General features: G+C 41.8%; 3 protein-coding genes across 4 annotated transcripts; 2 read left to right on the forward strand and 1 right to left on the reverse strand.

Annotated features, from left to right (window-relative positions):
• Window positions 1-320: 320 nt before the first annotated feature.
• Window positions 321-4,693, reverse strand: gale (UDP-galactose-4-epimerase). Of its 2 annotated transcripts, none has more exons than XM_051393710.1 (11): window positions 4,528-4,693; window positions 3,628-3,756; window positions 3,286-3,398; window positions 2,553-2,666; window positions 2,010-2,186; window positions 1,810-1,923; window positions 1,630-1,696; window positions 1,390-1,475; window positions 1,180-1,257; window positions 822-936; window positions 321-705 (listed from the first exon to the last, which is right to left on the reverse strand). In XM_051393710.1, the coding sequence occupies exons 2-11, from the start codon at window positions 3,746-3,748 to the stop codon at window positions 641-643; spliced, it is 1,050 nt and encodes a 349-aa protein (XP_051249670.1). In that variant the 5' UTR covers window positions 3,749-3,756; window positions 4,528-4,693; the 3' UTR covers window positions 321-640. The 2 variants fall into 2 exon arrangements, with proteins under 2 accessions (XP_051249670.1, XP_051249667.1); XM_051393707.1 differs by having other exon boundaries at window positions 3,286-3,401.
• Window positions 4,694-5,751: 1,058 nt separating this feature from the next.
• On the forward strand, window positions 5,752-9,560 carry LOC127359716 (kazal-type serine protease inhibitor domain-containing protein 1-like). Its single transcript, XM_051393721.1, has 4 exons — window positions 5,752-7,186; window positions 7,327-7,487; window positions 7,827-7,974; window positions 8,147-9,560. Exons 1-4 carry the CDS (start codon window positions 6,706-6,708, stop codon window positions 8,236-8,238), a joined length of 882 nt encoding a protein of 293 aa, XP_051249681.1. The 5' UTR covers window positions 5,752-6,705; the 3' UTR covers window positions 8,239-9,560.
• Window positions 9,561-21,505: 11,945 nt separating this feature from the next.
• On the forward strand, window positions 21,506-24,251 carry insm1b (insulinoma-associated 1b). Its single transcript, XM_051393700.1, has one exon. The coding sequence runs from the start codon at window positions 21,660-21,662 to the stop codon at window positions 23,169-23,171; it is 1,512 nt and encodes a 503-aa protein (XP_051249660.1). The 5' UTR covers window positions 21,506-21,659; the 3' UTR covers window positions 23,172-24,251.

Here is a 24,251-nt window from a genome sequence, read left to right on the forward strand (position 1 = left end):
CTGAGCAATATTTGTCCAATATTTCTGTAGGGATTTATACCCAAACACACTGATATCACCCTGGTAGGTTTCTTTGATCTGCCTTGGCATCACATTTTCAGTTATGTTCTTGTATTGCTCAATAGTGACTTTACAGTAATCTCATCATATTTACAGGTCAGTGTATCTTTTACTAGAACTATTCTCATGTGTTAGTCTGAATCATCTAATCTCATAATGTAGTCCACATTGTAACAGTCAATCCCCTTGAATTAATAAACTCATTTCACAATCATTTGAAACAGCCCAGTTTCATAATGGAGTGGAAATGAAGGCTTCAGTTTCCTCAGTAAGAAAATTAATTTATTCTTTCATTGTTATGGCTCACAGATCAATACATTAATAGAGAAAATATTCATTGTTTATCTGAAATGACAACACACAGAAACCAGAAAGACATTCTTCTATGTAAACAGTAATTAAAGAATAAGCTTTAACTATTAGTATAGAACAAATAGAAAATTAAACATGACAAGACATAAAGCATTCAGCTCCTCTTGAGGTCTCATCATGTGTTTATGTGATATGCAAAAAGGAGGAAGTTGATGGTTTGCTTTGGCCCGGTGATTTAGAAGAGGAACAACAAACAGCTGGGGTTGCATCAAGAGGCTGTGCCATTGGAAAATCCGGTGGGGTTCATGGACTGCCAGCGCCACAGATCCTCACCTACACGGGTACAAAAAACATAAACATAAAAAACATTTCACACAAAAAAGAAAAAATACATGCAGATTTTTGCGGATGATGTTGGACAATGAATTTTGCAGGGTTGATGTCCTTACACATTCTTTCCAGGTCAAATTCAGCCTTCCAGGCCAGCTCGTTCTCAGCTAGACGAGGGTCAGCGTAGCACGATGCTATGTCTCCTCCCCTACGTGGAGCGATTTTGTATGAGATCTATGGAGAGGACACGTTAGTAAAAAAAATTAATTAACAAAAAGGAGGGTGGTTAAACTAGTGGGAACTTCAGTGGATCGGAGACATAGTCAATGTCAGATTGGCCGTTCTTAAACTCTCATCATATCGTAATGTAGTGTTGTTACTGCTCCAAGTCACTTCAATTACTCTCAGAGGACACTATACAATCACCGACCCTGAAGACAATTTACTTTGGAGAGAAAGAACTCTTCTGTCACTCACCTCTTTCCCTGATGCCTTCTCCATGGCTTTCACCATCTGCAGCACAGAGTAGCCTGTCCCTGTTCCTAGGTTGTAAACCTACAGACACAATAATGCACACATGCCAGCACTCTTATAAACACCTCAATCATGTGAACACACAATTAACCAGAAAATGACTGAAAATGTGTTTTAAAGTGCTTTTGTTTTTTCTTCTTCTCTCAAATGCACCTTGCACCCGCAGTCTTCCTTCAGCTTCTTCAGAGCGGCTATGTGTCCTTTTGCCAGATCTACAACATGGATATAATCTCGCACACCTAGCAACAGAAAGAAAACCTTGTTTATATGATTCTGAACATGAGTAAAAGGTGTGAAATGACGGTTTACTCATTATTAAGAGACTTCTGCCCAAAATAATATTTCAAACTATAATTTAATCTGTGTACCGCAGCAAAAGATCTTCTTCATTACCTGTCCCATCAAGTGTATCGTAGTCATTCCCAAACACATTGAGGCACTTTCTTCTCCCAATGGCAACCTGTGAGGGAGAAAAATCAACGTAACAATGTCAAATCCTCCGATAACGGCAACCACATGAATATACATTGCATGCTCAGATCTAGCCCTGTATTTGGCAGACAGTTTATGTACCTGGGCGACATATGGCAGCAGGTTGTTGGGGATACCCTGAGGGTCCTCTCCTATCAGGCCAGAGGAATGGGCTCCAATTGGGTTGAAATAACGCAACAGCACTGCATTCCAGTCCTGCTGACACACAGGCAATAATGAGACACACCATGTATATGCGTGTGTGTACACCTGTGAATGCCGTTCCACCTCCTAGTCTGTACCTTCTCAGCTTTACAGTGGTCCTTGATCATCTCCTCGATAAAGTACTTGGTCTTGCCGTAGGGGTTGGTGCAGCCACCCACGGGGTGCTGCTCGTCGATGGGAAGGTGCTGTGGGTCTCCGTATACTGTAGCTGAGCTGCTGAAGACCAGATTGTGCACCCTGTGAGCCTGCATCACCTGGGATGCATGCAGATGCAAACAAACACGGCACACACATACAGTCAGCAGCTGGTGAGATAGCAGTCTAAAGCGCCACACACACACACACACACACACACACACACACACACACACACACACACACACACACACACACACACACACACACACACACACACAGGAGTAGGCATAAACGCCAAGGCTGGCGGACACGATGAACTCCACAAACGAGTTATCATGCAGTGTTAGAATTAGCCAACTCAGTATCAAATTAACACACACTGCCATGCAAATAATGATCAGTTCAGACGGATGACTGAAATGAAGTGCAGATTTAGTAGAGGAAAGACGGTGTCAGATCAGATGACAAAAATTGAAACTGACCTCAAGCAGGTTCATGGAGGCATTGAGGTTGACTCTGTAGTAGCGTAACGGCTGCTCTACTGACTCCCCAACAGCCTTCAGACCAGCAAAGTGCATCACCGCACTGAAAGAATGCTGCAACACAGACAGACAGATACACAGTCACATGTGATGAGTGTGACCAATGAGAAAGGACTTTCTATAACTAATATGCACATACAGTATAATAGTGTTATGTCACACTACATACTTCCAATGCTATATGAGAATGTATGGTGGCCAGAAGGGACATTCTTTGATAAAACGAACATAGTTTGTAAAAACTAAGCATGGAATTATGTTATTGACACAAAAATGACTACTGAATTACTGTATTTATCAATGACTATCAGCATTTATTCAATTTAGTTCATTTTAGAGCTGATTTATGAGGAAAAAAACTTAATGGAGTTTAATTGAATGTACATATTATTTTTACATATGGAGAAATTGGATTTTGTGCTGCAACGAACAATCACAATCTCTAAAATTTTAGAAAACTGTGAAGAAATAAGTTTGCTATTATTAATGTCAAAGAAAAACATCAATTACATTTGAGAACAGCAATTTTTGTTTGAACAATGTGTTATTTGCTTATCAAAATGGTTCTAAATGTTTTTACCTTAATCGACTAAGCAGTTAATTGACTGTTACTGTTACAGCTCTGATAAGATAAATAAATATATATATATATCAACTGTATTAACTTTCTTACCTTTTTGAATAGTTTTTCTAAGCCAGGTTGGTCCAAAAGATCAAGCTCATGAAACTCAATGCTGGTGTCCAGGAGCTTCTCTATCCTATGTATGCTCTCTGGCACATCCCCTTCTCCTCCATTCACAACCGGAGGTAGCACACACACACACACACACACACACACACACACACACACACACACACACACACACACACATACACACACACATACACACACACATACACACACACATATATTAATACCAGGCATGAGTATATACTAAACAAACACACTTGCAACAGGCACATTTATGATGACGTACAAAGTTATTCAGCCTGTGTTTCCACTTGGGGAGCTTACCTCTTACAGCGTTACTGAAGTTATCTATTACAACTGGCTGGTAACCTGCTTCAATGAGCTCCACCACACAGTGACTCCCAATGTAGCCAGCTCCACCTGTGACCAGCACCTTCTCTGCCATTGTTGGACCTGTCAAATATAACATACAGTCCGGTACATACAATCAACCCTCCATTCAAAATCTAGTTATAGTTATTTTATTACAGTTCTGATTGCAGCCGAAGAAGAATGACTCAGAGGCCATACACGAAACAGGATATCCTCTTGTGTGAGCCTCTTTTAGCACACCTCTATGGTTTTGTTAGGTGAACTGACAGATATGTGCCCTGCCCCTATTGTCCAACGTCAGAAGGCTCAAGCCATAACCTGTCTAACCACATAAATCAAAAAGGTGCCCACAATATAAAATGTCAGGAACTACTTTGCATTGTCAACTATTCTTATCTTTTGAGACAGCATACGTCACTCTTTACACACTCTAAATAAGATGGAACTTACTTGTACATTGCATAATAAAAGTTTTATTATTTAATTCAACTCAAAACTATTGCCAAGGACATAGCACAGGCTACTGTTTAATTCTACATCTGAGTTTTCTTTAGCATACACTGGTGTACATGAAACTGCATGTCCATCCAGACTACATCCTTAACACTCTTCTAATTTCCCCCATTATATTCACTCTGTGCTTGGGCATTGATTTGTAATGGTCTGTGTGTAACTTTAGGCGATCAGAAATCGCACAGAATCTTTTTTTTAAATATCATATCATCTTTGCCAATTCCACTGAAGACTCAACCAAAGTCTAACCCATTGAGGAAGGGTACAACTTCTGTGACAAACTGTGAAAAGGAGACAACAACGTATTGAATGATTGAGGGTGTCAGTGAAAAGACTTACTCAATTTCCCGGTAAGACTGTAAATGGTCGTTCGCGACAGAGTCTCTTAGTAAATCTGGTCAGGAGGAGCAGGTAAAGCGTGTGTGAAGGTTTATCTGTCTGTTCATTTAGTAAAGTTCCCCTGTCTCCTTTAGACATTTCTTTACTTCCTGTGAAACGTGGACTAGAGTTCAGTTAATTACTGGCGCACGACTTCCTTTACGTGTTCTTTGAAAATAAAAGCGCACACGCGCCTTAATTCGCACCTCGCAACGTAAACTCACTTAAACTTGAAGTTTGACTTAAATAAATTGATGAATAGGTGATGTTATACCGTGCAGAAAAGCTAAAACGACCTATTCACTTGTGTTAATCGTGGCGTAATTCACTTTTCAGGTCTTATTTTGAAATAGGAACCAGATTCACACTGTATATTATCGTTGCCTTCACGAGCCTCTACGGTCTCAGCCGTAGTACGTGACGACTCACATGCCATGACGTCAGACAGCACTGTAATAAAACCACGCCTTTTACCATTCACACAGGTAGGTGACTGTGCTGAGCATCCACCTCAATCTCAAACATACCGGATGGAAAAAGTGCCACGTTACTAAGAAGGACATCCAGTCAGTAAAGCGTTATGCAGCAATACAAGTCCAACTAAGCTGGTATTGCTGCATAAAGCTTTACTGACTGGATGTCCTTCTTGAGTAACAACTTTTCCAGCTTAGTTGACTTACACAGTTACTTTTCCAAAAAAATAAAGTACAATATGCATTCAGTCAGCACATGCAGGAGATGTACATAAGCAAATAACAATAAGGGATATTTGGATAGGAAGTGTGATCTTTTTTGTATTTTCATAACAAGCATATAAAAGCTGTCTCACCCTGATCATCCGACCTAACCAAACTAACCTGCTCCAACATCTCTAAATAATTAAGCTGCCACTGTTGAGTGACTAAGTTTTTAAACTCACTTAGGCCACACACGACTTTATGGATACACACACAAAAAGCATGTTAGAAATATACAGTATATATGTCTTTATGATCTTATAAATATATAAAGAAAGGCGCTAGATCCAAATTGTAAGATTCATAAAGTTATATATCATTTAATAGATTGAGGGAAGTAAACAAACAAACAAAGAATAAAATAATCACAACATGCCAATATAAAACTCATCATATTAATTCCCTAATCTGTGAAGCCTCAGAACTTTCCTAACTGGCCCCATATATTTTAGTAAAGCACTATTTGAATAATATCTTGAAAGTTATCAAAGGTGGGTAGAAAGGGAGGTGAAGTGATGATTGACTGAATTAATGTGATGGAACAAACATACACACACATACACACATACACACACCAGCACAAAGAATAAGCTCATACCTAAATCTACTTAAAAAACACTCTACAGTTCCCATTTATAGACAAATACTCATGCCCAACCTCCACACCACTTACAGAAATCATTATAAAAATCATGAGAAACCAGACCAGAGGATCCAGAGGATCCCAGACCCAGGAATTTCACACTACTCCACTAAATCAAAAGCTTCTAAAATAGAGCTGCACTTTCTATTAACTTCAGATCCTTGTATGCTAAATAATGCACATTAAATATATCTTGGAATCATTATGTTCATATAGACAGTTGTTGTTTTCCTTTACGTTCGTATGCAGTACAGATATAGCAGGATTCTTTTATATCCTGTGCCATTTCTGGAGCCTGTTTGCCAGTCCTGCCCTGCCGAGAGACACTGGCACATGAAGAAAGGGAGCAGGATTGGGAGGAAAGAAAGATGAGACGGAGTCGGATACTTTCGAGATGAAGTTTGCTCGCGTCATTCCCTGCAAATGCTGTCTCTTTGTTAGAAAGGGCTTAGAGCTGATGAAGAAATCTCAAGGGGGAAAACAAAATGGCAAAATAATTCAGCAGGGGTACATGGTAATAATAACAAAAACCAATCCAACCATTCAGAAGAGGACAGAGGAGAGGAGACAGAAGGGAACATTTAAAACTCAGAGGAGGAACAACATGTGACTATTTTACTGTCAGAGAACAGCAAACAAACCAGGACTGCTATCTCTCTTATGGTTTAGTTTGTAACCATTTAGAGTTTCATTTTGGGTCAACTGTGTGCTTTCTAGTTGATACGCCAGGAAGACATTTGTTTTTGACTTTGTGTGCTGATGCAGGTCAACAGCATGACTCAGCTTTGCCTGTGCGTCTGTATATGCATGAGCGTTTGGCTCCACACTTCCCTCGGGTTGCCACCCCAGCACCGAGGGTGGCTGCGGCTGTGGGAGGAGGGCGAGGGCTGTAGGGAGTGCAACCAGCACCTCTGCCCTTCAGTCCCCGACAACTGCCCTGCAGGTCGGGTGCACGACGTCTGTGGATGCTGTGAACAATGTGCGAACGTGGAGGGGCAGCAGTGTGACCCAGATGGGGCTCAGAAGTTCTATGGCCGCTGTGGAGAGGGCCTGGTCTGCAGGAGGAAAATACCAAAGGGGGGACACAGGGCTGAGCCAGAGCCAATATGTGTGTGTCAGGAAAAGGGCCCCGTATGCGGCTCAGATGGCTGGACCTACCCGAATGTTTGCCAGATGAGAGAGGCCGCCAGCCACTGTAATACAACGCTCAAGCTCACTGGAAGAGGACCTTGCAACTCTGGTTACGTTACTCTTTTCTTACATATGTTATCAGTCCAAAAAAGTTCAGATTTTTAAAATTTTAGTGCATGTGTATGTTGTCTAGACAACTTTAAGGTTCCTAGTATTGAACCTTGGGGTACTCCTTTACTTCTGCCGCAGCTCCCCGTATCCTTCAAGGCCCTAGAAACCTGTTCAACTACACCGGGAATGACATTGTGTTTGGCTGTGAAGTCACAGCCTACCCCCTTCCAAACCTGAGCTGGAGGAAGACAGGGAGTGACAACTTCTTGCCAGGAGATGATCCCCACATCTCGGTCCAGGTTTGACAAGAGCTTCACTTATTATGCATCACCAAACATTTCATTAACAATATCTGCTTTGATTGAATTGTGTCCTGTTGGGTCTATAATCGTCAGTTTAAGGGTTTTTCCCTTTTTTAATGCCTTCTGTGGCTCTGGAGTGAGCTTTCCAAAGTCTGAATGCAATATGAGAAAAGGATCCAGTGTTTTTGGAGTTTGAAAGTCAGGCTCTATCTGCCTCTACTGGATGTGTTTTTTCTGTGTTCCCATGCTGAGATGAGAGTGTCATGCACTGGCTAATTTCTTGCCTCTGAATAGATTTATATCATCTGTTGAGATTTAATTCTGTGTTTATTTCAGGCTCGAGGTGGCCCCCAGCGCTACACTGTCTCTACCTGGCTTCAGATACAGGACCTCCACATTTCTGATGCAGGGGTCTACTCTTGTATCTCTCACAATTCTTTGGGACAAACATCTGCATCAGCACAGCTCACAGTGTTGAGACAGGGTGAGTCTCTATGCACCATACTGCAGTAGTCAACAGTAGGATTTTTGTGCTTAAGCAGTGTGCTCAACAATAGAACAGCAAAATAATTGCTTTATTTATTTACGTTAAAAAATAAGATACTGTATATTCTTACACCAAAATTGTCTTATCTGCTCTCCACTGATGATAAAAGGCTCTGCTGAGGAGGAGCAGGAGTACTTCAGTCATTTGGAAGAAGACAATGATGGACATCTGGCATCTGGAGATTACCTGGGATTAATTTAAATCAGTTTATATGACCAGACAACAAGGAGGCCTGAGGAAACAAATCTATAAACTAACATAAAGGATCATTTTACATATTTTAATTGAAATTACATGATGTTTGTCAGTCACAGCTCAATGCTCATTTGTAAGAGGAATCTCTTCATTATGATTAAACATCACATGCTTTTATTAATCTTTTTAGTGTAACCTTGGCACACAAATAAATCACTCTTGTTAATTGCTGTGTGGAGCAAATTTGTATGATTATAATAACAACCCCCTAGGCTAACACTGGCATACTACTCTAAAGGCATATGTGGATGCTGTTACAGATGTGGATGCCATATCACAAACCATAAAGCTGTAGAGCTGTAACAAGGGAAACTGCTGATTCATCTTCAAAACATTTATTTTGAAATAATGTGAATCACAGATACAAGTGACCCCTAACATAAAGCTTCCCCCTGCTTTCACCACTTCACCCTGAAAATATACAGCACATTCGTTCATGAGAAAAAAAGAATGATGGATGGAGAGAGAAAGGGTGTGACCATCCACAGGGTCTCCGTCTGATTCTCTTCATCTCTCTCCACCTGAGTGCCAGTTAATCCTCCCCTCATCCCCTGACTCCCAGCTGGATACACCGGCTCCTTCTGAATGGCAAGCTGCATTAACGCAGAGGAACTTTCCCCCGCTGTCTGTTAGTCAAAGCTGATTGGAGATTACGGGCCTGCGGAGAAAACACAGCCCTCCATCTCATCTTAAATCACTTTCCACCCTTTTTCCTCCTTTATCTCTCCTTCTCTTCATTTCTTTATCTTCTTAATCCCAACTCTCCTCCTTTTTCAATGTCATCAACTTTTACTTGCCACTACATTTTTGCCACTATTCAGTGTTCTTTTTTGACAGCTGAATGACAAGAAAGATGAAGAGGAGGAAAAGGGAGAGAGAGAAAAAAAGCTTCCCCTCCTGAGTGGAGCCAGAATGATGTCATGGGGGCATTTGTCCTCCTGGTGTGGAGGCTTCCCTTCCCCTGCTAATTACCTTGTACAAACTCGAATCTGATATGGCGGATATGAGGCCCAAATACAATTATTGTGGGCTAACAAAGAGATATTGAGATTCAGGGAATGAGGGAGAGACTGCAAGTGAGATAGAAGGAAAGGCACGCGCACGGCCATGCATGCACACACACATGCAGCAACCACATGCACGCACACACGCTCACATACCCACCCACACACACACAAACATAACCACTTGTCCTTCCCCTCCATTCCCTCAGATAGGCTAATGTTATTACTGGGGTAATTATCCTCATTAGTGCCAGCAGCTGTAGAAAGCCCATTGCTTGCTGTTCAAACTCCATCCCGAACCTTTCTATCTTCACATCCCTCTTTGTATTCCCTAGATCTCATTTAGAGACTTTGTCTCCATCCTTTGCATGCCAGCCAGGTGGAGGCGGTTGTAAAAATAGAGCCCCATCAAATATCTAATAAACCAGAGTTACTCCTGTTTTCTAACCTGTTAGAGTCCATTTTGTGGAAGAGGGTTACTATTGTGTACTGTGCTGCAGCACTAAACCACAGAAAGCTACATTAAAGCACTGAACAGTGTGCATAAAAAGGAAAATAATTAGAAGAAGCCTAAAGGGTACAATATTTGTAAAACAGTTCATAATTTTCTGTCATAAGACAAGGTGGGTTAACAACAGAGAAGTTGTTATTTTGATGAAAACTACAACTATTTTCCATCCGTCATTTCTGAGTTGAACAATTGAACACAAGATGGCACTGTTTAGTCAAATAACCACCTTAATGCTCTCCAGTGACTGTGCTTTTACAGCTAGATCTTTGAACATTGCTATCTCTTCTTGTCTGTTTTATGTTTTTTTATTTTTTATTTTTTACATCCCTTAAAAAAAGCTGTTCTCCACAAAAGAAAATTAGCTGTCATCCTTGGATGCAATGACATTTTCCCACTGGGATGGCTATGAAGAGTTGAGAATAATAGGGTTTGCATAACTAAAGGTGTTGCCTGTTTATTCATATTTTTAATGTTTATATGAATGCACCCTGAAAATGATTCCCTTCACGCTTTTTAACTTTATCCCCTCTCTGCATCTTTACACACAAATTATGAGATCAAGAAGTGAAACAGGCGGCTTTACACACAGCATCCCCACCGCTCTGTGAGATTGCCTTTTGTTTTATTGCCAGAGGCTGGTGTGGACAGTAGGTAACCTGTATACTGCTAAGCCCTGCATCAGGCGCTAAATGTCATGCATAGCCTGTTTTTATTGGCTGATATAGCCTGTTGTGCCCTTCTCCTTTTCCTGGAAGCCATTGTTAAAGAGCTGGTTGTTAATGCTGCTGACCAGATGGGCTCCTTCTCCCCGCAGCTCTGACTGAGGGTGTTTACCATGCACTGGGCTGTGGATAACAGGTGAGACTGCTGTTGGCTTGTCAACCAATCAGAGAGCAGCAGATGTCTGGCTTTTGCCTGTAAACCTTTATTTGGCATTTGGGGCCTTATGGGAGTGGGTTTGATAATAACACTGAATCAAAGTGAACTTTTCAAAGTGAAAAGTGGTTTATATGTTTCTTTACATGAGGCAATTATGTGAATGGTCATGCAAACCATGATGGTGAGTCCCCATGCATATCTTAAAGTTCAACTATCATTTCCACAGATGCTCCCTTGTCCCTTGTGTAGCAAAATGTCTCCAGCATTAGCTCATAGGCAAACAGTGAACATTCCTTTCCCTTTTCAATGCAGGCCATCTTGCATCACTGCATCCATCATGGCAACAGCAGAGTTAAGGCCAGGTCTTGTTGGAGAGTAGTCTTTTAAAGCTTTGAATCAATCTGCCTTAATGGATGACCTAGACTCTAGCATGCATCTATGGATTAGTTTGACTGGAGCACCTGTCCCTGTTCTATCAACAGCAGATCAGGTTACTGGCTACACATTCACCTGGCTGACACAACTTCCTATGATTGACAATATGCCAGTCTTTGTTCACAAGACTGACGTTGTATGTTGAATTATGAAAGTTTCAATAAAACAAACCTTAAAATATTTTGGATATATGTGTAAATTATGTGTGAAAGAATGTATTTTTGATCAGTATGATTTAAAATAAACACCAGATAAAGCTCTCATTATAAGAAAAATAAAAAAAATCCAGGTTTATTTACACAAACAATTCCACCTAATGTCTGTATTCTGAATTCAAGATCTGGCCCTAATGAGTCCTCTCAGGTTCATTATGGAGTTAAGCTGCCAGAGCAGCCCACTGAAGCGAGGTTGAGCTTAACATCCTTCCAAGGACAGCTTGTATCTAACACAAGTCCTGAGTGAGAGCTCAGTCAAGAATGGGAAGAATATTCTCTCTGAACTTTGCTCCTGAGTATTGAGATTTAAAGATTATATTATTTTCTAAGTATGAGCCATTTCCCTCTAATTTTCAGACAGATATTGTTTATTATGTATATCTGGAGTCTTGTGATGTTTGGAAGGGAACTGGGAAATTAGAGCAGCTGACAGGATATCAAGCATATCTTCTTCACACTAGACAAGTTTTTATTCTCCTAATCAGGGAGGATATCTCCTCTGAGTTTCTCAGAGCACAATATGGGGAAAATCTCCTTGGATTCATGCTTTCATTTGTTCATTTGTTGGTTGTTTCAGAGCATCCAGCCAGCTCTATCGTACACTCATGTGTAACTATTGACTCATGTTCAAACAAACCTAGCGTGTACTTCCTACAGGTAGCCCTCTAATGCAAGGCTCCATTTGAGATATTAACCAGATATTACCAGAAATGGAAATTATTTCATCCAGCTGGTCCCCTCTATTTGGCCTCATACTGCTGGTGTGGCCTTGCTGCTTCTCTGTATTCACTGTCATTTCCTTTATCCCTGATGATAAAACGATTAGCTAGCAACCGTTATGCTAACCACAAAGCTGGATGGGTAGGTGATGGATGGGCTAAGTGATAGACTCAGGCGGTTGCTTGGAGGGCTTTGTCCTGGATCTCTGACACCTTCTATCTTCTGATCCATGCAACCCCCCTTTTGCCTCCATCCAACCCCCAGATCCTCCCCAGTTACCCCCACCAGCTGCCTCTGACCCCTCATCATAGCCCTGCCTCTGCTTGCCATGTGCTGGGAGTCAAAGGGTTCCCACCTATCGCTCATCAGAATGGAACCCCACCATCTCCTGCCCCACACACTAAATCACAATCAATCGCATGGCAGACAGAGATGGATTGGGACGTCCACGACCCTGTACCTTTCAGGGAGGCCCCTACCGCTCCAAAGGGCTGCTGTCACTGACAAATAATAGAGGTGATTCTAGGAGGAGTGAGCAGGTCAAGTCTGCCGCCCCTGGAAGGAAGTTATCACAAAGCCATGGAGGGAAATTCTTTTCTCTTTAGGAACAACAGTCACAATGTCTAACAGCATGTCTGACAGAAGGACGTGTGCTAGGGAAAGGTTTGCTTTGATGCTAAAAAATGACTTTATAATAAAATTTTAATCCATCTAAATGTAATTTAGTGCAGCAAATATATTCTTACGAGGCAAAATTGATTAGTCTTATGGGGCATATCAATATGTTGTTTTCTGCTACTCTTCAATAGCTCATAAGGGTCTATCCCCCAAATTAAATCTCTTTCCACAGAAAGGTTGAATATTAGATTTGTACAGAAAATAGAATAGTTTATGTTTATGGGCACCTGGAAGGGAGAGCTACAGTGCTGTGCATAAGCAGTGTTTGATAATCTAATTTTGGCAGATGATATCACTCTTTATTATTTAGATGCATCTCTTGCACTTCAACTGTCTTCATGTTTCTTTAGCATGAGCATTTTCATATAACAAACATATAACGGTTAGCTAGCCAATTGGGTAAACCTATAATGTTAACTTAATGTTTCTTGATTAATTCAAATAAACTCACCAAGCAACGATATAAGTGTAGTCACGCAGAAACAGCCCCATGAGTGTGCTTTCTATCAAATTTTATAAAAGATATTTAATTTCAAGAAAGTAGCTCAGCTAGCGTTATTGCTTGCTAACATTTGGTAAACCAACGAAGCTAGATGCTGTGAGTTAACCCTCATTCTACTAGTGTTACATGTATTATGTTAGTTAAGCTTGTTAAAACTATGTGTATTTGGAAAACACATTTTAAAAATGTACAATGAATGAAATCATAATAACATAATGAACCCTAATGAACTAATTAACCCTGTAAAATGGCATACTGGCCTTAGGGGTGCCATATAGGCTATGTACCAAGATATAGGACCTAAAAATGTTCAATAAGAAGCCACTTAGAGACACACAAAAAACCGTTTCTGTGCCATTTAAACCCTGATACATGTATACTGGCCTTCTGCACATTTGATTGTATTATATGAATGCACCATGAATAAAATGCCTTACTTCCACGGCCGGCCTGCTTTCTCTTTTTCTCCACTCTCAAAATAATACAATCTTGACATTCTGCCTCACATCATCATGTGTATTTGAAGAGTTGCTGTCTAGTGCTTCCTGATTTACTTCACAACAGACTGAGTGATTGCATCATTCACATGAGCATTGACAACAAATATCATTCAGACATGTAAAAGTCTCCACAATGCCATAACACGATGATTGGGAGTGAAAGATCTTATTCTGTATTCACTGCCAAGGGCTCAAGGAGGATCATTCACATGTAGATGTGTCCTCCTGGAAGTGCCTCAGCTATACAATTTCCATTTAGATAAGGTGTATACACAAATAAAGAAAGGACATTGGGTTCTTCATTTGATTAACTAATCATAGTCTTTGTAATTCCACTCGGAGACCTTGAAGGGCAGTGCTGGGCTGTGCACCCTGATTAGCCTATGCATGATTGCTGCTGCTATGGCACAAATCAGTTCAAGTAACTCAACTCCATACACTACACAGTGGCTGTGATTAAACAGGCGATTAAGACATAGAGAATTTCTGTCTGTTTAATCTCTTTTCCCATTGTCTAAATAGATAGCCACAGTATAGTCCCTGATCAACAATAACTGAACACCACAAGAATTGGAGTGAGAGGTGATTAGGGTCTTTAAAGCTCCCTGGAGTGTGGATGCAGGTTGTTTGTGATTAGCTCGAATTTAAAGGGACATTCTGTCCTTATTGCCTCTTGCCAGAGCAGGGAATTCATTATCTGATGCTTAAGCTGAGAGAGAGAGAAAAAAAAAGACACACATAGCCCCAGGACAGACGTAATATCTTTTAGTGAGAACGGAATAATCCACATTTGTAGCACAGAACATACCGAGTGAGGAAGCTTCCAGTTCACAGCATGTTGACAAATCAAACAAAACACTCCTCAACCTTACAACTCAAGCCTCAGAGTACTTTAACCCTCTTCCCACTTCTCTGGTAGCCCTCTTCATGCTGTGCAGCGGTGTCTGTGTATCATCTGAAGGCTGTATAGAAACTCTACAGCTCCTCTCCATGACTGATCTCTTTTGATAGAGCTCATTATGCAAACTGCTCCCAACTCCCACCGCATAATTAGTGCTTAATTAATTTGAGTGAAATCTTTCATCTGTCTGTGTCCGGCCAGCTTCTTCCTTCCATTTACAACATGATATTAATTTCAGAGGGGGGAATGGTAGCCCAACTGATGAAAAGGCTGATATAATTAATCAAGTACTGTATCTTTTTTCTTCATTTTTTGCAGGAATAATAATAAGTGTGATGAGCAGGGTCTGATTAACCCTATTATGCTCCCTAATTAGGGTGATCATTTAATAATCAAGGAAGCAGCACAATTATAAGAGAATGCAAATTATGCCATCTAATGAAGAGTGTGTAAATTCTGGGAATTCTTACTTTGGAAAATGTGGCATTCCAAAGTCAAAGGTCAACAAAAGGTTCTTCTGTCAATGTACATATGTTAAGGATGTATTTACATACTTGAGCCAGACATTTTTCTCAGACTCTGTGAAAGACCTCAGCAAGAAGAAATTGCTAAAATACGCATAAAAAAAACATAAAGCATGTTAGTCACAATCTGTGATGACTCTTGACATATAGTCTAAACTCTTGACATTTAATGGATAGTCAAGGAAACATGCTTAGAAGCCTTTTTGTCGAGAGTTAGATGAAAAAGACTCTTGTGTGTGAAGCTGGAGCCAGCAGCCTGATAGCTTAGCTTAGCATACAGACTGGAATAAGGGGGAAACAGCAGTTATGTTTTCTTTGTTTAATCTGTACAAACACAGATGTGTAAAAACAACATGTTGTGGTGTTAGACTAGGTTATTTTTTTGACTGGGTACAGAAACTTGCGTAAAACCACAATGTGACATTTTTAAATTTTGGGTTCTGTACGGATGAATCAAACAAGATATTAAGTGTTAATTTGTGGGCTTTAGAGGTGCTAGTAGGGTTATTCTTTACCTTTGGACAGAACCAGGCACTATTTCCAGTGTTTGTGCTAAGCTAAGCCAAGCTAAGGGAAACTGAGCGGGTGCAGCACAGACATGAAAGTGATTTTCTTAACTTACTCTTGGTAAGGAAGCAAATAAACATATTTCCTCAAATGGAGAACTATTCTTTTAATTTCCAAAATAAAACAAAGCATTAGTAATGCTGTAACATTAAAAAATAATGAACATCGTGTTAAAACAAATTTTGCCACTCATCCAAGAGTGAGAATGACAGAACAACTGTGAATGTTCATTATGTCGGCTCTCGTCACTCAGGCACTCAAAGCCACTGATAGGGCACCTTTTATTTCCCACTGGTCCTGTGTGTTTTATAGAGCCTGAGGCGCTAAGCAGCAGCTGCCACTGCAGACTGAGGGGCAGAAGTTCAGCACCATGGACAGCAACCAGTCTTCTCCAGAGAAATAACTTCCACAAACCTTCCACATTTAGAGCTGTCGTTTAAAATGTAACATTGTGAATATTTATTCAAGAAACAGGGCAGTTATGTCATTAAGAGAGATTTTTACAGGAATCTAATGTATGAATGAGTGAGATAAACTGACTAATAGTTTAAGGCTTTGAGATAGATGACTAATGTGTAGCTCCATATGTCAATAGATAAAGGATATGGCCCATTAGGTTTGCCAGAGTACATTTTTCATGCTCCTAAATGATACAGCTGCTGTCTACACTTTCATCAAGATAATGGTGACCTCATATATGTAGTCTATGAGCAATGGCCCTGATTTCATTTTTCTTACATGGAGTCATTATCAATATCATTACAATCTTCAGGGAGCCAGTGAGCAACAGAGGATGGACCTTTTTTGTTGTCTTCTTGCGTGAGAAATGCATTGACTACTAAGCCAAATGCTTGTCAGTAAGATCCTTTATATGCTGTCTTCTCTTGCTACGGTGTGTGTGCCTCCTCCACTTCTTTGTATCTGTGAGGTGTGTGCGTATGTGTGTGTGTGTGTGTCTACATGAATGTACCTCAATTTACTCCTCTTCACCCCCATAGTGCAGCTGTGCCTCAGAGGACTCTTGTGAAGTAATTGAATGAGCCGGGGCAGGGGGAAACCTGTGGCAGTGAATGTGGTGCCCGCTGGCCTTATTATCTGTAATACGGCAGCCGCTCTGCCTGCGCTTTCTCATCCGCTCATGAATACAGAAATGAATGTGGTGGACGTCAGAGGTGAACGCAGAGGGGAGCAACAGGCCAGGGCCGTTTTAATCAGCTCCCAGATAGAACAATCACTTTATCCACCTCCACAGCTCAGAGGTGAATTAGTGTTTAACATTCCAGGGCATGCTTTCTGACAGGGGACTCCACCCCAAACAACCAATGGACTGCGGAGATTATTGAGAGACACTCTGATGTTTTTGATGAGTAAATTAGAGCTAAACGTGCCCCTGGGACTCCAGCAACTGATATGCAGGAAGACCTCTTTTTAATAAGAGGCTCTTTACAAGGAAAAGAAAATCTGGTGTTGTCCCTTTGAAGCCTTTGTTCATATGTCCGTGCACACACAACATTAGATATAACCAATAAACACATCTATGGTTTTCCCTGGAGTCATTATAATTGTAGATATGGCATTTCATACATATTTTACAGTGGACCGTAATCCCACTGCAGGGTATATACATATTGCAAAAAGATCCATGTTATTAGCCAGCTCCACAGAACCTTTTCAGAAATTAAATAAAAGCCCAGAAACATTGTCCTTGTCCTCATAGAGTCATCAGCATCACTGTCAAAAGTACAGATGACATCAGGGACATTCCCAGTCAACACCGAGGTCCATTAGTCTTAAGCTCAGAGCTGCACCACTTTACAGGGCTTTTCACAGTAACCTGGTCTCATGGGCACCCTTCTAAAGTACACTTTAAAGTCTAGACAGTGACCTCTGTGTTGCTCTCATGGCCAAACAGGCAATTTCCCCATTGATCTTCTGGATACTACAGTCCGACTTTTTTTCTAGAAGCTTGCTACAAACCTTAACTATTCTTGCTCTTTACAAGTGCAGGCTGACTGCTGTTTCACCGTGATATGTTGACTCCCTCGAGATTGCCTACAGATGGTATTCCAGGTCTTCCATGAGAAACTAGTCATTGGGAATCAAGAGTGTAGGAGCCAAACGGTGGCACACTTTGATAAAAACAAATGTTAAAAATGGCAAAGAAGTCTGAAAACACAAGATGCAGCAGAAAACGTCCTGACTCTGTAGTAAACGCTATAGTATCTTGATTCAATAAACTTTCGTCAGGGTCAAGTTTTATTACTGTACTGAAAAATTTCTTTCTGGAAATGACAGGAAAATTTATTATAGCGGCACAAATGATTTTGTTGATTGTGTAAATTTGTCAGGGCCTGTGAATGGCTTCATTGGTAACGATCCCTGTCCTGAAAGAGCAGGTCAACAAATAGCAACAGGGCTAATTAGGCCTATAGGGGAAAAGACACTTGGTCTCAAGCAGGGAGTTGTTCCATTAAACAGCAGACACAACCAAAAGATTAAAGTCAACCTACAGCAGAGGTGAACATGTGAGCATATGCTTATTAATAAAGAAATAAAGTATACACACAAAGAAACAAGTAGATTAATAAACAAAACTACAACAGGGCAACTAAATAGCAGCACTGAGATGTACTCCCTCTGTAGAAATAGTTTAAATGAGTTTTGGACATGCTCATATACAACTATATTTAAAAACCAATCAGTTCATTAAACTCTGGCACTTTTGTTCTACTGTGTCATTGTCCTCTTGTTGGTGCCTGCCTGCTCTCAGTTTCGGGTACAAAGGCTAAAGCCGAGGCTGTGCTGTGTCCACAGCCAGCCTGATTAAATCTGGGTCCCTCGCTGGCTCTCTCCATGGTGCTGAAAGAGCCCTCTATCAGATTACAACCAGCCAGAATAGGACCTCAGCTAATCCATTACAATAATTGATTGACAATGCATTGAAGGTGGCCATGTAGTGAGCACCAATTACAGTCATGTCCTATTGCACTTTCAAATTGGCTCGGGTTGGCAAAGCACATGGAGCCAATCATTCATCTGGGAAGTACAGGAGGGTTTTGTGCATCTGTGGTGAGAATAAGGGTAATCTAATCTCTGTGAAATAACCAAACTGCTCCACAGCTCCCTTGGTAACTCTCTTGATGTTCGACAGAAACAGAATGTCAAGATGCTTGCAAAGAGATTTGAATGCTATGCTTTGGGTACTGGAGGTAAACTTTTTGTCTGTTCTCAGCATTAATTCTTCCTCATCCTGTAGGTGGTGCAATGAAGTAAGAACTGGGCTATGAGGCCAGAAGCACAGAAACTACCAACACTTCAACTTCTGGTTAAACCACAAACTATCAGGCCTATAACATCATAAGTATCATTTTATAGCGACTACTAGTAGAAAGTTGGACGAATTTAGAGTAAACTGTAAAGAAACAGGGTTTTACATCACATAAAACAATTTTAAAACAATACTTATCTATATATTTTCAACTTTTATCGCATAATCGAATTAATTACATTAACAGCATAGCCCATGGGCAAAATGAAAACGAGATCAACCTTTTAAATCCCATAGCATGCGATAAGATTTGGGAGGATGTAGTTGAGCCTGCGTTAAAGCAGCAGCAGCTGTATGCTAATTAGGCGCCTATGCTTCCCGTCCGCCAGGGAAGCACGCGCCACTGATCAAACACGCGCATGCGTCCGTACAGCCAAGAGCAGCACACCGGCCCACGCGCCCCACAGAAATTATCACGGGGGAAAGAGGAACTCGTTAAAATGCCATCAAAGCTTGTAGTCCCAACAAACCACGACTAATAGAGGCAGGAGAGCAAGTAACAGAGCAGAGGAGGGGAACACGACATACACGGAACAAAAAGTTTTTATAACGTTTAGTTTATATTTTAGAGCGAATATAAATCTCTACAGGCGGGCCAGTGGAGCCCGGGAAACAAGGTTTCTTTTTAAAGCGTAGCAGCGAATAGGCGACTAACAGACTTTAAAACTTAACATAAAAATATGACTTTCAATGCATTCAAACTCAGCCGCTGAATTTAAAACGTTTAAAGTTCCTATTTAGTTTTACCTCTTATCTTCAGAGCGGTTGAAAATTATTTTAAGTTTGAACAAATCAGTCATTTAACCCTATCTAACCAAAGTAACGGTGTGCTTTCAGGCAGGTGAGAAGGCACGGGGACACAGAGGCCCATTGAAAGGAAGGCGCAGGCCTGCGGCTCAGCTCCGATTGTGTAATTATTTGACTTGGTCATACTGCAGCTTTATGCAAATGAGGGGAACAATGTACGACGATGGAGATTAATTCCTCCCTGGTCTGCCGACTGAAAGGGAAAGAATGCACTCTCTGCCAAGTGGCGCACTGCAGCCTACATTTAGCCATTATAACGAAAAAAGAAAAAAGAAATACACAATATGAGAGGTATGTACAGAAACCATAGGGGAGCTGGTAAAGAAAACAGGCCACATACATTTGTCTGAAAAAGTTGTCTTTGTTAGGCAGACAGGAGGCAGTTTCATTGAAGTATTGAGTTTTGTTTTAAGAAATTATTAAGTTAACACAAATCATGCAACATGTTTACTTGTTTTACTATTAGAATAAATTCAATGCAAACTTAAATCTACCTGCTTCTTTCAGCAGAATGTGTGTTGCCTATGCCAATCAACATTCTGCAAACAGCACATATTTGTACAAACAACAGTTCCGGACTGTATCCAGCAACAACAGCAGCTTCATTTTAGCTTTGGATATCTGTACAGCTTTTTTTTTTTTTACAACACAAGCCTCGGCTGCGGCCTTCTTTGTCTGGAGCACTGATTCCACCCAGCACGCGTCTAGCTGTGGGCCAGATTGGCCGTGAGTCCCGTTTCACAGTTAAGAGGTCAATTTGCCTTTCAAACGAAAAAAAAAAAAAAAAGAAAAAAAGACAGGGATATCCAAGCACGGGCAGACGTGGCTATTGTGCACAAAGACCAGAGGGCCTTCTTATTACTTATGTATGCAGCGAGATGTCTGATTTATATGTCGAGTTAAACTACCGAGACAGACACGTGCCCTAAAATAAAGAAACACTCCCTCTATGGTGTTTATTTAAGACATAATAAAATTAAAGTCTATAAAAAAAACTGGTTTATTTGGTCCGTTGGAAGGCCTACCTAATGTGCGTAAAGGTCGTGCGTAAAAGGAGGCTGGAGCATGGATAGAGAAAATAAACAACTGTAAACGGCGTGGAGGTAAAAAACAAAACAAAACAAATAAAATAACCTTAAACTCTGAATTCAGAGAACCTGGCCTTACAGCTGTGTCTATTAGAGGGATCGCCTCTTTAAACACCATCACAGCAGAAACTAAAAGAAACAGATATTTTGGTTTGTATTTAACCAAGCTTGTCTCATCCCCGTCTTAATTCTAAATTGTGATGATTGTGGCAGTGACGGACATTTCCTTTTGGCAGCTTCTGGGCCCCCAAAGGAGAGCCACAAAGCCATGGCACGTGTGCAGTTGTATAGGGGCCCATCAGACCGTAAAAAGAGGAGGGTCCCGGCGTGTGCCTCTGTCGGGGAGGGGCTGAGCGCACACATTAATGTAATAAACCGCCAGTACATCTGCTAAGCTATCTGCACATCCTCCAACGAAATCCACCAAACCCGGGCTCTGAGCCCTCCCACAATCAAATCCGCTGGGATCTTGGTTTCATCCGATTGGTCGGGGATGCTGCAACAGGGGGGGCGAGAACAATAGCATCATTCCGGCATAAAAAGAGTGGAGCTATGCCTTGGAGACGAAAACATTTCAGCAACAGAAGGATCGATATACTGGGGAGATAAAGTCCCATAAGCTTCTAGTGTTGCCATATTTTTAACAAACCTGGATACTCGAGACTTCACCCACCTCCCCGAAGTGCCTTTCCGCTGTTACTCGCCAAGATGCCCAAAGGATTCCTGGTAAAAAGAAACAAGAAGTCCGCACATGTTTCCTACAGGACTCGGTCAGACGAAGATGACCTCCAGGAGCCACCCACCCCAGCTGCCTTGCCGTATCAGGCGGACCCCTCCCCGCCGATGTCCCTGGCGTCCAGTCCGGACCGCGCCGCAGCATCGCCGGATTTCGGAGCAGCTGAGGCGCCGGTGCCAAGACTGGAGAAGCCGGCGCAGTTCGGCAACCCAGAGGCGGTGTGCCAAGCCCTCTACAGCCCCACCCGGCCCATCAGCAAAGAGCACGACAGGGGATATTTTGAGCGAAGTTTCAATCTAGGCTCGCCTATTTCTGCCGAGTCATTCCCGACACCTGCCTCCCTCTCTGGCCTGGACCACCTCCTGTACGCCCCGGTAGACCTGAAAATCGGCACCAGCAACAGCAGCCGCAGCGGCACCACCAGCAGCCTCCCGGCACCGAGCAACCGGGTCGGTACCAAAAGGCCCGCAGCTGACGGCGCAGAGCGCAAATCGAAACCCGCCTCCAAGAAACCCAAAGCCATTAGAAAACTCAACTTTGAAGACGAGGTGACGACTTCTCCCGTGCTCGGTCTCAAAATCAAAGAGGGGCCGGTGGAGATGAAGCCGAGGGCGCAGTCCTCTGGAGGGAACAAGCCTTTAGGGGAGTTTGTGTGTCAGCTGTGCAAGGAGGCGTATGCGGACCCCTTCTCTCTGGCTCAGCACAAGTGCTCCCGCATCGTCAGGGTCGAGTACCGGTGTCCCGAGTGCGACAAGATGTTCAGCTGCCCGGCCAACCTCGCCTCTCACCGCCGCTGGCACAAACCCCGGACCACCGGCGTACCGGCGATGTCACCCGCACAGCAGGGCATCAAACCCGAAATGGCCAAAATGCCACCGCTAGGTGTCAAGTCAGTGTCCGACGAAGCCAAAGACATGAGTGACAGAGACACCCCGAGTCCAGGTCTGTCCGAGTCCGGCTCTGAAGATGGCTCATACGACTGCCAGTTCTGCGGGAAGAGGTTTAAGCGACAGGCATACCTAAGAAAACACATCATGGGACACCAGGCCTTGCAAAAGAAAGTGCTGGAGGAGCACGGGTTTCAAACCAGCGACCGCGCGGCAGAGCAGGCTCCGCTCTCCTCCTCCTCCTCCTCCTCCTCCTCCTCAGCACCACCACCCTCATCATCATCGTCATCATCATCATCATCATCATCCTTATCATCTTCATCATTATCATCCTCAGAGGAAGCCTCAAACCAAAGCCCTCTCAATCTGAGCCCGGTGGACTGCCTGCTGTGCCCGGTGTGCGGGGAGAGTTTCACCAGCAGGGCCGGCCAGGAGAGACACCTGCGCCTCATGCACTCCTCCCAGATTTACCCGTGCAAATACTGCCCCGCCACTCTCTACAGCTCGCCGGGACTCACCAGGCACATAAACAAGTGCCACCCCTCGGAGAACAGGCAGGTGATCCTGCTCCAAATGCCGGTGCGCCCCGCCTGCTAAAGACAACACTAAACTCGTGCCTTTCATGGGGGGGGGAGAAAAATAAAAAGAGAAACAAAAAAGTGGCTTCGGGGGTTTAAAAAAAAAAAAGAGTTTGTGATGCTCGCTGCCATAACTTTAGGCCAGTGAAAGGCAGGGCGGTTTGATGTTTAAGTGGTGTTTAATGAGGTGTCTTTTCCATGCCAATCAGTGATTGTTGAATGCTTCTCTCTATATTTGAATTACATATAGGCCTATTTTGAGATGTTCTTTCTCAATCTAGTTTATCAAGAAAAAAAAAGAATACAAAGCGTTAGTTTGACTGTTAAAAGGGTATTTTTCTAGGACAGCACATGTGTTCAATGATAGCTTCTAGACCTAAGAAATGTCTTAAGATTCTCAGAAATCCTTTTCCCCATCAAAAGCCTTTCCAGTTCACCGACCGTGATTGCTCTATCACTGTAGCTTTACGCTAGTTTGTGAATGACAGAACTTATCAACTTTGTATTGGTGGGGGGAAAAAAAGAGTGACTGAAGCATTCTCTGTTTAGTAGAACCACAAATGCCTTTAGTATACAAATAAGCCTAGTCCGACATAGCCTACATACACATCCAAATCCCGCTTTATAACTGCCTTAAAAAAAGTCATCATAGACTGTTTTAATTTTGAATGCTGGCACATATTTTATTATTATTATTATTGTCATTATTATTATTATTATTGAAGATTGTTGCAATATTTTTCATCATATGTTTATTTATTTATTTATTCTAATTATTTTATGTAACTTATTGTTGTGTTTGTTGTGACTTTTTCCTGTGAATCGTTATGGCAGTTTACATGTCTTGATAGCCAAAATGTTTTTTTTGTTTTTTGTTTTTCTAATTTACAGTATGAGTTGTGATAATTGTCGTGGGTCGGGTTTTAATCTTAAATCTCCACAGCTCTTGTAAAAAGAAAAAAAACGTAAAGCTCTTACCTTAGATGCAATCTTTTTTAAGGACAAGTTATTTTTCTTAATCGTGGCTTTTATAGCGCTTTGATTGTATGTGTATATCGTTGTTGTCTATCGAAATAAAATATTTTCAAAAGGACACAAA

Source organism: Dicentrarchus labrax, unplaced genomic scaffold (genome assembly GCF_905237075.1).
Source record: "Dicentrarchus labrax unplaced genomic scaffold, dlabrax2021, whole genome shotgun sequence".
Taxonomy (NCBI): Eukaryota; Metazoa; Chordata; class Actinopteri; family Moronidae; genus Dicentrarchus; species Dicentrarchus labrax.

Excerpts from the sequence above, each read along its gene's own strand:
- LOC127359716 (XM_051393721.1), top strand. The coding sequence starts at position 6,706 with ATGCAGGTCAACAGCATGACTCAGCTTTGCCTGTGCGTCTGTATATGC. Across the intron at positions 7,187-7,326 it reads AAGAGGACCTTGCAACTCTG|CTCCCCGTATCCTTCAAGGC; the intron begins GTTACGTTACTC and ends CTTCTGCCGCAG. Across the intron at positions 7,975-8,146 it reads GCTCACAGTGTTGAGACAGG|GCTCTGCTGAGGAGGAGCAG; the intron begins GTGAGTCTCTAT and ends TGATGATAAAAG.
- gale (XM_051393707.1), bottom strand. The coding sequence starts at position 3,748 with ATGGCAGAGAAGGTGCTGGTCACAGGTGGAGCTGGCTACATTGGGAGT. Across the intron at positions 1,924-2,009 it reads ACCACTGTAAAGCTGAGAAG|GACTGGAATGCAGTGCTGTT; the intron begins GTACAGACTAGG and ends GTGTGTCAGCAG. Across the intron at positions 1,697-1,809 it reads TGCTGCCATATGTCGCCCAG|GTTGCCATTGGGAGAAGAAA; the intron begins GTACATAAACTG and ends TCTCCCTCACAG.
- insm1b (XM_051393700.1), top strand. The coding sequence starts at position 21,660 with ATGCCCAAAGGATTCCTGGTAAAAAGAAACAAGAAGTCCGCACATGTT.